Consider the following 12,014-nt stretch of genomic DNA (forward strand, 5'->3'; position numbering starts at 1 on the left):
CCTGTTGTTGACGGAAGCTTGATCTATCCAAACTCCCCGGACACATCCTTCACGCTCTTGCCTATCCTTCCAACCCAGTAGCTAAAGGCAGGTTCAATTCTTTTTCCTAAACAGCCACCCCCTCAGGAAATCCAATCCTCTACAATATATTCTTTAGACCAGGGTTTCACAGACTGCAGGAATTTCTAAAATTTGTTTTCTCTCTTTCATGATAATCTAATTATTTCAAGACAAACAATTCCTTTTCAACACACTTGTGTCTTTCAATATTACAAAGCAGTTCAGGTTTTTGGCCCTGTTGAAAAAACAAGATGCTCTTCTCTGTAGGCACAGAGTGGGGCAGGATTTCTTTTTGTCCCTACTAGCCCCCTCTCCACTGCCCTGAATTATGTGTTAAAGTGATAATGATCTTTTTCTTTGGCAGAAAAACTTCCCCCCCCTTTTTTTTGGTCTTTTGGGGGCCTCACCCCTGGTATATGGAGGTTCCCAGGCTAGGGGTCGAATCAGAGCTGTAGCCACTGGCCTACACCACAGCCACAGCAACGCGGGATCCAAGTGGCCTCTGCGACCTATACCACAGCTCATGGCAACGCTGGATCCTTAACCCACTGAGCGAGGCCAAGGATTGAACCCGCAACCTCATGGATACTAGTCAGATTCATTTCTGCTGAGCCACGATGGGAACTCCAAACTTCACATTTTAAAATAAATTTAAGCAAGATACTTTTCATGAGATTGAGTTGTACAATAAGAAATTTGGGGAAAGTGACAAAGAGTAAAAACAAAATTTACCTATGCCAGAACAGTTTAAATCATTTCATATTAAGTTTCTGTAATATAACAATTTGTATACAATGCTGGTGTTTTTGCTATTGTTTTTGAAGAACTATAAATAATTATACATGAAAAATAATAAGTAGGACCATTTATAATATATGATTTATTATTTAAAAGGCGAAATTGTCATTGGCTATCAGAAACCAAGGTCTAGAGCAGAGCTGTAGGATTTTTGTTTTGCATCGAAAAATGAGATGAATTTTTTATATTAATGTACTATTATATTCTGCTTCCTTCCCTCACTCCAGGGGAGTAATGGGACAGGGAGGGGTCGTCCTTCATTTCGTTAAAAGCAAGAGAGGAAACTCCCATGTGAAGAATGCCCTCCATGGACCGGAAGAAAAGTAACATTTTTTTCTTTTTTTTGAATTAATATATAGTTGAGTTATAGTGTTGTGTTAATTTCTGCTCTACAGCAAAGTGGCCCAGTCATTCATATATATATATATATTCTTTTTCTCATATTATCTTCCATCATGTTCTATCCCAAGAGACTGGATATAGTTGCCTGTGCTGTACAGTAGGATCTCATTGCTTTTCCATTCTGAATGTAATAGTTTGCATCTCTGAACCCCAAACTCCCAGTTCATCACAATCTCTCCCCCCTCTCCCTTGGCAACCACAACTCTGTTCTCTATACCTGTGAGTCTGTTTCTGTTCTGCAGATAGGTTCATTTGTGCCATGTTTTATTTATTTATTTATTTATGTTTGTCTTTTGTCCTTATAGGGCTGCACCCGCGGCACAGGGAGTTTCCCAGGCTAGGGGTCTAATCAGAGCTGTAGCCACCGGCCTAAGCCAGAGCCACAGAAACGCCAGCTCACAGCAATGCCGGATCCTTAACCCCCTGAGAGAGGCCAGGGATCAAACCCACAACCTCATGGTTCCTAATTGGATTAGTTTCCTCTGCGCCACGTCGGGAACTCCTGTGCCATGTTTTAGATTCCACATATAAGTGATATCATATGGTATTTGTTTTTCTCCCTCTGACTGCACTTCACTGAGTATGAGAATCTCTAGTTGCATCCATGTTGCTGCAAATGGCATTATTTCATTCTTCTTTAAGGCTGAGTGGTATGAAAAGTAACGTTATCATCATGGATAGGTAGTCGAGACCAAGAGAATTTTACACAAAGAATTCTGTACAAACTGACCTTTTGCTGAAGTAATTCTTATCTGCATTTTTCCTGCTGGTACCTTCACGAGGGCTCCCCCTTCAGAGCTTCCTGATTCCATTTAAAATGAGGTTTTCCTTTCTTTGTTTTCACAGAAGAAAGGCAACCCAGTTGCAGGTAGGAGGCTGAGAGGTCTGTGTTACCATACTTTTTTGAAAAATACATTTGAGTCTTCTGATAAAGATAAGATTGGGGGTTGTGGTCTCCAGTACCTCTTTATTACAAACGTATAGCAATCATAGATAAAATACAAATAGAAAAAATAAGCCTAGAAGCCATGGAGTACCAATAAACCTGGAGGATCAGAAATGGGAGTGAAAATAGGAAATTCCTCACTCAAAATCCATCTGCCATCTAAATCCCTAGTCCACTGAGGAAACACAACACGGAAAGATGGTGACTCATCAGGAGATGAATGCACTGTAGGTAGATTTTATTTTTAATCCAGTGGTTTGTAAAGCATTTTAAATAATGACACACTTAAAGAAATAAGTATACACTTAAAAAAATAAATGAAAGAATGATAATGATTACAAAAATATTTCCATGCAAAGGGAATAAAGCAAAAGGAGGTAGACAAAAAAAAAAAAGCAGAACCCAGGAGAACAGGATCTTAGCCATGGGGGTAAAAGAGAGCTCAAACTCACTCATTAGAATGCAAAAGGAAATTCTCCTGGGACACAATTTTTAAAAAGCTGTTCAAGGAGTTCCCATCGTGGCTCAGCAGTAACGAACCCAACTCGTATCCATGAGGACTCAGGTTTGATCCCTGGTCTCAGTCAGTGGGTTAAGGATCTGGCATTGCTGTGGCATAGGCTGGCAGCTGCAGCTCCAATTTGACCCCTAGGCTGGGAACTTCCTTTTTTTTTTTTGTGGAGTCTTTGTCTGGTTTTGGTACCAGGGTGACGGTGGCTTCATAGAATGAGTTTGGGAGTATCCCTTCTTCTGCAATTTTTTGAAATAGTTTCAGAAGGAGAGGTGTTAGCTCTTCTCTAAATGTTTGATAGCATTCGCCTGTGAAGCCATCTGGTCCTGGACTTTTGTTTGTTGGAAGTTTTTTAATCACAGTTTCAATTTCGGTTCTTGTGATGGGTCCATTCATCTTTTCTCTTTCATCTTGGTTTAGTCTTGGAAGAGTGTACTTTTCTAAGAATTTGTCCATTTCTTCTAGGTTTTCCATTTTATTGGCATATAGTTGCATATAGTAGCCTCTTATGATCCTTTGTATTTCTGTGGTGTCCGTTGTTATTTCTCCTTTTTCATTTCTAATTTTATTGATTTGAGTCCTCTCTCTTTTTTGCTTGATTAAGTCTGGCTAGGGGTATATCAATTTTGTTGATCTTTTCAGAGAACCAGCTTTTTGTTTCATTGATCTTTTCTATGGTTTTCTTTGTTTCTATTTCATTGATTTCTGCTCTGATCTTAATGATTTCTTTCCTTCTACTAACTTTAGGTCTTGTCTGTTCTTCTCTCTCAAGCTGCTTTAGATGTAAAGTTAGCTTGTTTATTTGGGCATTTTCTTGTTTCCTGAGGTGGGCTTGTATTGCTATAAACTTTCCTCTTAGAACGGCTTTTGCTGCATCCCATAGGTTTTGGAGTGTTGTATCTTCGTTGTCATTTGCTGCTAGGTATTATTTAATTTCCTCTTTGATTTCTTCAGTGATCCATTGGTTGTTTAGTACCATGTTGTTGAGTCTCCACGTGTTTGTGTTTTTTGCAGTTTTTTTCTTGTTGTTGATTTCCAGTCATATAGCATTGTGGTCAGAAAAGATGCTTGATATGATTTCAATTTTCTTAAAGTTACTGAGGTTGGATTTGTAGCCCAGGATATGGTCAATCTTAGAGAACGTTCCATGTGCACTTGAGAAGAATGTGTATTCTGCTGCTTTTGGATGAAATGTCCTATAAATATCTATTAAGTCCATCTGGTTTAATGCTTCATTCAGGGCCTGTGTTTCCTTATTGATTTTCTGTCTGGTTGATCTGTCCATTGCTGTAAGTGGGGTGTTAAAGGCCCCCACTATGACTGTGTTATTGTCGATTTCTCCTTTTAAGGTTGTTAGCAGTTGCCTTATATATTGTGGTGAACTTGTGTTGGGTGCGTAGATACTTAAAATTGTTATAACATCTTCTTGGATTGATCCTTTGATCATTATGTAATGTCCTTCTTTGTCCCTGAAAATATTCTTCATTTTAAAGTCTATTTTATCTGACATGAGTATTGCTACTCCACCTTTCTTTTGATCCCCGTTTGCATGAAATATTTTCTTCCATCCTCTCACTTTCAATTTGTATGTGTCCCTAGAAGTGAAGTGGGTCTCTTGAAGACAGCATATGTATGGGTCTTGTTTTTCTATCCATTCAGCCAGTCTGTGTCTTTTGGTTGGGGCGTTTAGTCCATTGACATTTAAGGTAATTATTGATATGTATGTTCTTATTGCCATTTTATTAATTACTTTGGATTTGTTTTTGCTGCTCTTTTTCCTTTCCTTCTTCTCTTGTTCTTTTCTGCCTATAGAAGTTCCTTTAGTATTTGTTGTAAGGCTGGTTTAGTGTTGCTGAATTCTCTCAGCTTTTGCTTATCTGAGAAGGTTTTGATTTCTCCTTCAAATCTGAAGGAGAGCCTTGCTGGGTAGAGTAATCTTGGTTGGAGGTTTTTTCCTTTCATCACGTTGAGTATATCATGCCACTCCCTTCTGGCCTGCAGAGTTTCTGTTGAAAAATCTGCTGATAGCCTTATCGGGGTTCCCTTGTATGTTATTTGTTTCTTTTCCCTAGCTGCTTTCAAGATTTTCTCTTTGTCCTTAATTTTGGTCAGTTTGATTAGTATGTGTCTCGGGGTGTTCCTCCTTGAATTTATTTTGTATGGTACTCGTTGTGCTTCCTGGATTTGAGTGAGTGATTCCTTCCCCATGTTAGGGAAGTTTTCAGCTATTATCTCTTGGAATATTTTTTCTGTCTCCTTCTCTCTCTCTTCTCCTTCTGGCACCCCTATAATACGGATGTTGGTGTGTTTCACGTTGTCCCAGAGTTCTCTGAGACTCTCTTCATTTGTTTTCAATCTTTTTTCTCTTTTCTGTTCTGCATCCGTAATTTCCACTATCTGTCCTCCACCTTGCTTATTTGTTCTTCTGCCTCCTGTGTTCTGCTGTTAGCTGCTTCTAGTGAATTTTTTATTTCAGTGATTGTATTTTGCATCTCTTCTTGTTTAAGTTTGATATCTTGTATCTCTTTAGTTAGTGTTTCCTGTAAGTTATCCATCTTTGCCTCCAGTTTATTTCCAGTGTCTTGCATCTTCTTCAGCATCGACAGTCTAAAGTCTTTTTCCTGGAGGCTGAGAATCTCCTCATGTCTTAGCTGTTTTTCTGGGGTTTTTCCTTTCTCCCTCATCTGAGTTATAGTTCTTTGTCTTTTCATTTTTATAGGTTTTTGGTGTGGTGACCTTTTTACAGATAGTAGAGTTGTAGCCTCTCTTACTTCTGATGTCTGCCCCCCTGTGGCTGAAGTCAGTATGGGGGGCTTGCTGTAGGCTTCCTGATGGGAGGGGCTGATGCCTGCCCCCTGATAGGAGGAGCCGATTCTAATCCCTCTGGTGGGTGGGGCTTAGTCTCTGGATGGGGTTAGAGGCAGCTGTGTGCCTGAGGGGTCTTTAGGTAGCCCGTTTACTGAGGGGTGGGCTGTGATCCCACCTGGGTTGTTGTTTGGCCTGGGACTTCTCAGCAGCTGGCTGACGGGTGGGGCCAGATTTTCCCAAAATGGCCCCCTCCAGAGAAAGGCACTGCTGCTGAAGATTCCCGAGAGCTTTGCTTTCAATGTCCTTCCCTCACAACAAGCCACGTTCACCTCTGTTTTCCCAGGATGTCCTCCAAGAACTGCAATCAGGTTTGACCCAGATTCCCTTGGAGACTTTGCTTTGCCCTGGGACCCAGTGCACATGAAAGTCTGTGTGTGCCTTCCAAGAATGGGGTCTCCGTTTCCCCCAGTCCCATGGAGCTCCTGCACACAAGCCCCACTGGCCTTCAATGCCAGATGCTCCGGGGCTCTTTCTCCGTGTGCCAGATCCCCACACGAGAGAGTTTGATGTGGGGCTCAGAACTCTCACTCCTGTAGGTGAGTCTCTGTGAACCAGTTAGTTTCCAGTCTGTGGAGCTTCCCACCCAGGAGGTATGGGGTTGTTTATATCACAAAATCGCCCCTTCTACCTCTTGATGTGGCCTCCTCTTTATCTTCTGGAATAGGGTATCTTTTTTAAGGTTTCCAGTCAATTTTGGTGAAGTGTGCTCAGCCTTTAGTTGTGAATTTTGTTAATTTTAGGAGAGAAGTTGAGCTCCAGTCCTTCTATTCAGCCATCTTAATCCCGTCCGGCTGGGAACTTCCATATGCTGCAGGTGCACCCCTAGAAAGTCAAGGAAAAAAAAAGCTATTCAACTGGCAAAGATAAAAAGGTTGGTAATAAACCATGTCAGTGAATAGGAGCAAAATCTCAAAAATTACGAATAGAAACTTAACTGGTCGAGTCTCTGCAGAGGATGAAAACAATATTCATCAAAATGACAAACACGCTCTGACACAGCAATGCCTCTTCTGGCTGTACATCCTTACAGATGTACTCACATACACAGAGTAACTTCAGCATATCGTTATTTATTGCACACTCTTTTCAGCATTGAAAGGCTCGTCAGCATGAGACAAGTTAGATTAGTGCACATTCATACAATGAAACGCTGTGCAGCCATAAAAGAATGATGAAGACCATCTCAAAGTGAGTCAGAAAAATTTCTGAGGGATTTCCCTTTGTGGCTCAGTGGGTTAAGGACCCGAGTAGTATCCATGAGGGTGTGGGTTCGATCCCTGGCCTTGCTCAGTGGGTTAAGGATCTGGTGTTGCCACAAGCTGGGACATAGGTGGAGGATATGGCTGGGATCTGGTGTTGCTGTGGCTGTGGTTGTGGTGCAGGCTGGCAGCTGCAGCTCTGATTCAACCCCTAGCCTGGGAACTTCCATGTGCTGCAGGTGTAGCCCTTAAAAGAAAAAAGAAAGAAAAAGAAAAAAACTTCTGAGCTGTATTTTTTCCTAGTAGAAATTAATTTATTATACTTGGCAGACTTTACAATATATTTGTAAAAGATTAAAGAGTCTCTGGAACTTACATAAAACATTTACTGATAGAGCAAAGTTACTACCCTAAAATCAAAGTTACTATTTAAATTTCTTCTTTTTCAACCCTACCACCACCATCATTACCAAGATATTTTTTTAAGTGAAAGAAGCAAGATGCTGGAATTCCCGTCGTGGCTCAGTGGAAACGAATCTGACTAGCATCTTTGAGGATGCAGGTTCAATCCTTGGCCTCACTCAGTGAGTTAAGGATCTGGCATCGCCATGAGCTGTGGTGTAGGTCGCAGATGCAACTCGGATCTGGTGTTGCTGTGGCTGTGGTGTAGGCCAGCGGCTACAGCTCCAATTCAACCCCCAGCCTGGGAACCCCCATATACTGCAGGTACAGCTCTAAAAAGACCAAAAAAAAAAAGCAAGATGCAGGTCATGGTTTATGGCGAGCTAAGCTACCATATTCTTTAAACAAAGGGAAGAGATTAATAGATGGAGAGAGAGATAGATGAACATACACACATGCATATATTCATATATAAGATTATGTATTTTACATAAATATATTTGTACATATATTGGCAAATGTATATCATATCTTTGATAGAAAATAAAAGAAAATGATACTATGGATGCAAAAAGGGTGGGCAACCAATAGCTATAAGGTAGAACTGTGGATAAAATCAACACTTTGCTGTGTTTCATTTGTTAACTTCTGAATTTGTCTTTTTTTTTTTTTTTTTTTTTTTGCTATTTCTTTGGGCCGCTCCCTCGGCATATGGAGGTTCCCAGGCTAGGGGTCGAATCGGAGCTGTAGCCACCGGCCTACCTCAGAGCCACAGCAACGCGGGATCCGAGCCGCGTCTGCAACCTACACCACAGCTCATGGCAACGCCGGATCCTTAACCCACTGAGCAAGGGCAGGGACCGAACCCGCAACCTCATGGTTCCTAGTCGGATTCGTTAACCACTGCGCGACGGGAACTCCCTGAATTTGGACCACTAGGTAAAAAACTAGGAATCGTGGGATTTCTTGGGATAGGACTAGACTTTACAGAGTTAAAAAGAAAAGTAGTCAGTTATGAAATAGCCCATATAAATGTACCCTGAAGCCAGCATAATAAGGAGAGAAAACCCAAAAAAGAGAAAAACATCAGAAACGACTACGAAAGGGCTATTGCGCTGTGAAGAATAAAGCAAAACGAAGTCACAGGTGTGCAGCTGGGCCATGCTAAGAAAACAGTGGCCATGGCGGAGAAGCAGCATTTGGAGAACTGAAAAATATTCCGGAGCTGAAGAAACGCGGGAGCCCTCAGACTGAACGCATAAAGGATCTGATGCTTTTTCCTCGGGGCTATGGGAGAGGCTGTGTCCTGGGCTAGAGTCGTCCGTATTACCACTGAACCAGCCTTAACTCACAGCTTTGAGGTTGTGCACTATTCTTCCATCGACAGATGTGTGTGCCCTTAAAATGAGTGAGCTGGACTCAATCTGTTTCAAGATAGATAATGTAAGAAAACGAAGGGGAGTATGTTGTTTAAATTCATAGCATGTAAACATGTATTTAGGAATCCATATTTATGTGCCTCTCGCTAAATTCCTTCTGCGCTAAGGCACGGAGAACTTGAGCCTCAGTAAGTCCAGACACCGGAACTAAACCCCCCAACAAATGGAAGATGTCAACTGCTTGACGAAGCGTTCTTCATTCCAGAAAGAAGGTCAAGGGGCGGTGCATCTCAAGGACTCCGGAACCCCTCCCAGCATTGCCGCGGAGCACCCGCTTGGAGGAAGAAGGCAAGCGTGCGTCTCCCCGATCCTTACCTGCGGCCCTATTTTCCACTCCCAAACTCTAAGACCCCTTCCTGTTCTCTCCCAAAGGAGGGCACAGTCTCTAGGGCCTTAGCCTGCGGTGGCCTCCTTTGCCTGGCAAAGCAGTAAAAGTGACTCCTTTCTCCTTCAAAAAATAAAATAACCCCCCAAGACTACAGTGGATACTTGTTTCTCCTAAGCTCATGAGCAAGAGAAATATGTACACCAATTTTCATTACTGTGTGGGAAAGAAAGGAGAGGGGTAAGACTGAGGAATGGTTTTCTGTGGTCTCGTATTGTGTGTGGTCTGAAGACAACGCCCATAGGAACACATGGATTTGCTGTAGCAGAAGAGGAGGTACGGGGCGCCCTAGGCGTTTCGTGGCAGGTTCAGGAGACGTGGCCCAGGAGCCCGTGATGCACATTCAGGATGAGGTCCTGGCTGGTGGGGCGGGCTGCGCACCCCACCTGACTCAGGCACTGGGCCATTGTGACGTGTCACAGAAGGTGATGCAACAGAATGGCCCGCAGCATCTCAAGATGTGTTCACTCTCAGTTTCCCCCTCGAAGGAGAAACACCTGAGAAGTAAGAAGACAAGGAACCCAACCCAACCTAAACTCACTCTCACAGCGTCATGGTTTCTAGAAAGTAGCAAAGAGAAAAGGAACGGTATTCTTCCTTCTACCAGCAAGTTTTTACTCAGCAGGGGAAATGAGTGGCAGACCGAAGTTGAGAAGGGGTGCGAGGTTTTTCAGGGGTCGTTCTGAAGAAGCCAGCAGCAGCTCCAGCAGGAGTGCTGAGCTCTCAGAGCAGGAAAACCCTGATTCCAACGGGTACGTAACTAGAGTGATCGCCATAGGAGCTGATGTTACCCCCGTCACATGTGCTCGGTTCACTCTGAAAGTAACCCTCCTTTACCGTTTTCAAACACTCTCCTCTGAAGGTTTCTCTCTCTCTCTCTCTGGCTGCACCAGCTGCATATGGAAGTTCCCAGGCCAGGGTTCGAACCTGCACCGGAACGAAGACAATGCCAGGCCACAGTGGGAACTCCTCTCTCTTAATTTATTTTTCTTGAAGTATAATTGATTTACAGTGCTGTGTTTCAGGCATACAGCAAAGTGTTTAGTTATATATATATATGTTCTTTTGTGTGTGTGTTTTGTCTTTTGTCTTTTCAGGGCTGCACCTGCAGCATATGGAGGTTCCCAGGCTAGGGGTCTAATTGGAGCTATAGCTGCCGACCTACGCGACAGCCACAACAACGCAGGATCTGAGCTGTGTCTGCGACCTACACCACAGCTCACGGCCACGCTGGATCCTTAACCCACTGAGCGAGGCCACGGACTGAATGTGCAACCTCATGGTTCCTAGTCGGATTTGTTTCCACTGTGCCACGATGGGAACACCTATATATTCTTTTTTAGATTGATTTTCCTCTATAGGTTATTGAAAGATATGGAGATAGTTCCCTCTGCTGTACGGTAGATCCCATAGGTTATCTATTTTATATACACTAGGGTGTATCTGTTAATTCCACATTCCTCGTTTATCCCTCCTCGCAGCCTTTCCCCTTTGGTAACTGTAAGTTTGTTCTCTATGTCTGTGAGTCTGTTTCTGTTTTGTAAATAAGTTCATTTGTATCATTTTTTTTAGGTTCCACATATAAGCGATATCATATGACATTTAGCTTTCCCGGTCTGGCTTACTCTGCTGATATGATCATCTTTCAGTCCGTCCATGTAGCTGCAAAGGGCATTGTTTCCCTGAGTCCAGCCATCAAACCTGCATCTTCGTGGATACTAGTCAGATTCGTTTCCGCTGAGCCACAGGAACGCTTGAAGGTTTCTCTTGACCTGCATCTGTGGCCTGCGGTCTTCTTTCTGTCCTGGGGGTATTTGATTAATCACAGCAAGAGGGGGCATGTCTTCTTATGAAAGGGAAGACATTCTTTGTAAAAGAATGAGCTTGGGTGGCAGTATGAAATCACGGTTGTGACCTGCAGCCTCACCGATTATCCGCCTTCTTGACAGTGGCCTGGCTGGCCCAGCCTCTGCCCTGAGCAGGACCAGTCTTCAGCATTCTGGACATGGTGGCATTCGGTACATCCTTGGGTGAGACCTGATGAAACAGGCTGGTAGTGGGTATACGCTTTGAACTAATAATTGTGTTTCCTCTAATTAGAGCCCTTGGGGAATTGCCTGTAGGGAGACAGCAGGAAAGCCCCACCCACGTGGGTGGGCCAAAGACCCAAGCCGCTTCACCTGCCCCCTGTGCTCTGCCTCTTGGGAAAACAGAGTAATAAAATAGGAGTTCCCGATGTGGCGCAGCAGAAATGAATCTGACTAGCATTTACGAGGATGCAGGTTTGATCCCTGGCCTTGCTCAGAGAGTTAAGGATCCAGTGTTGCTGTGAGCTGTGGTGTAGGCTGCAAACGTGGATTGGATCCCACGTTGCTGTGGCTATAGGCCAGCAGCTACAGCTCCAATTTGACCCCAAACCCGGGAACCTCCATATGCTGCGAGTGTGGCCCTAAAAAAAAAAAAAAAAAAAGTAATAAAATAACCATCCCTGTGGTAACAGTTAAGTTTTTATACAAAGACTTAATTAACCTTTGGTTCAGGAAGCAGTGTCAGTCCATCGGGAGGGTTCTATGACTTTTAAACAACTCTCTAGACAGTGGATCCCTACGTGATCAGTGATATTTAAAGGAGTCTGGTGGTTCCAAGAATTCACTTCCAGGATTCCCATTGTGGTTTGGTGGGTTAAGAACACGACATAGTGTCCATGAGGATACGGGTTTGATCCCCAGTCTTGCTCAGTGGGTTAAGAATCCAGCATTGCTTCAACCTGCAGTATAGGTCACAGATGCAGCTCGGATCCCGAGTTGCTATGGCTGTGGTGTAGGCTGGCAGCTGTGGCTCTGATTTAACCCCTAGCCTGGGAACCTCCATATGCTGCAGATGAGGCCCTAATAAAAAAGAAAGAAAGAGAAAAGGAAAAAGCATGCAATTCCGTTCAGAGTTGGGAAAACCTTTTAGCACATTCTCTGGACACCAACAGGCATAACTGAATTTTATAGGAAGA

General features: G+C 43.2%; 1 protein-coding gene across 1 annotated transcript in view; it reads left to right on the plus strand.

Annotated features, from left to right (window-relative positions):
• Window positions 9,105–12,014, plus strand: part of SUN3 (Sad1 and UNC84 domain containing 3) — a 34,612-nt gene continuing 31,702 nt past the window's right edge. Inside the window, 1 exon segment of the mRNA XM_021079341.1 lies at window positions 9,105–9,762. Within this exon segment, the coding sequence (XP_020935000.1) occupies window positions 9,641–9,762 (122 nt within the window). The 5' untranslated portion in view covers window positions 9,105–9,640.

Source organism: Sus scrofa, chromosome 18, assembly GCF_000003025.6.
Source record: "Sus scrofa isolate TJ Tabasco breed Duroc chromosome 18, Sscrofa11.1, whole genome shotgun sequence".
NCBI classification, from domain to species: Eukaryota; Metazoa; Chordata; class Mammalia; order Artiodactyla; family Suidae; genus Sus; species Sus scrofa.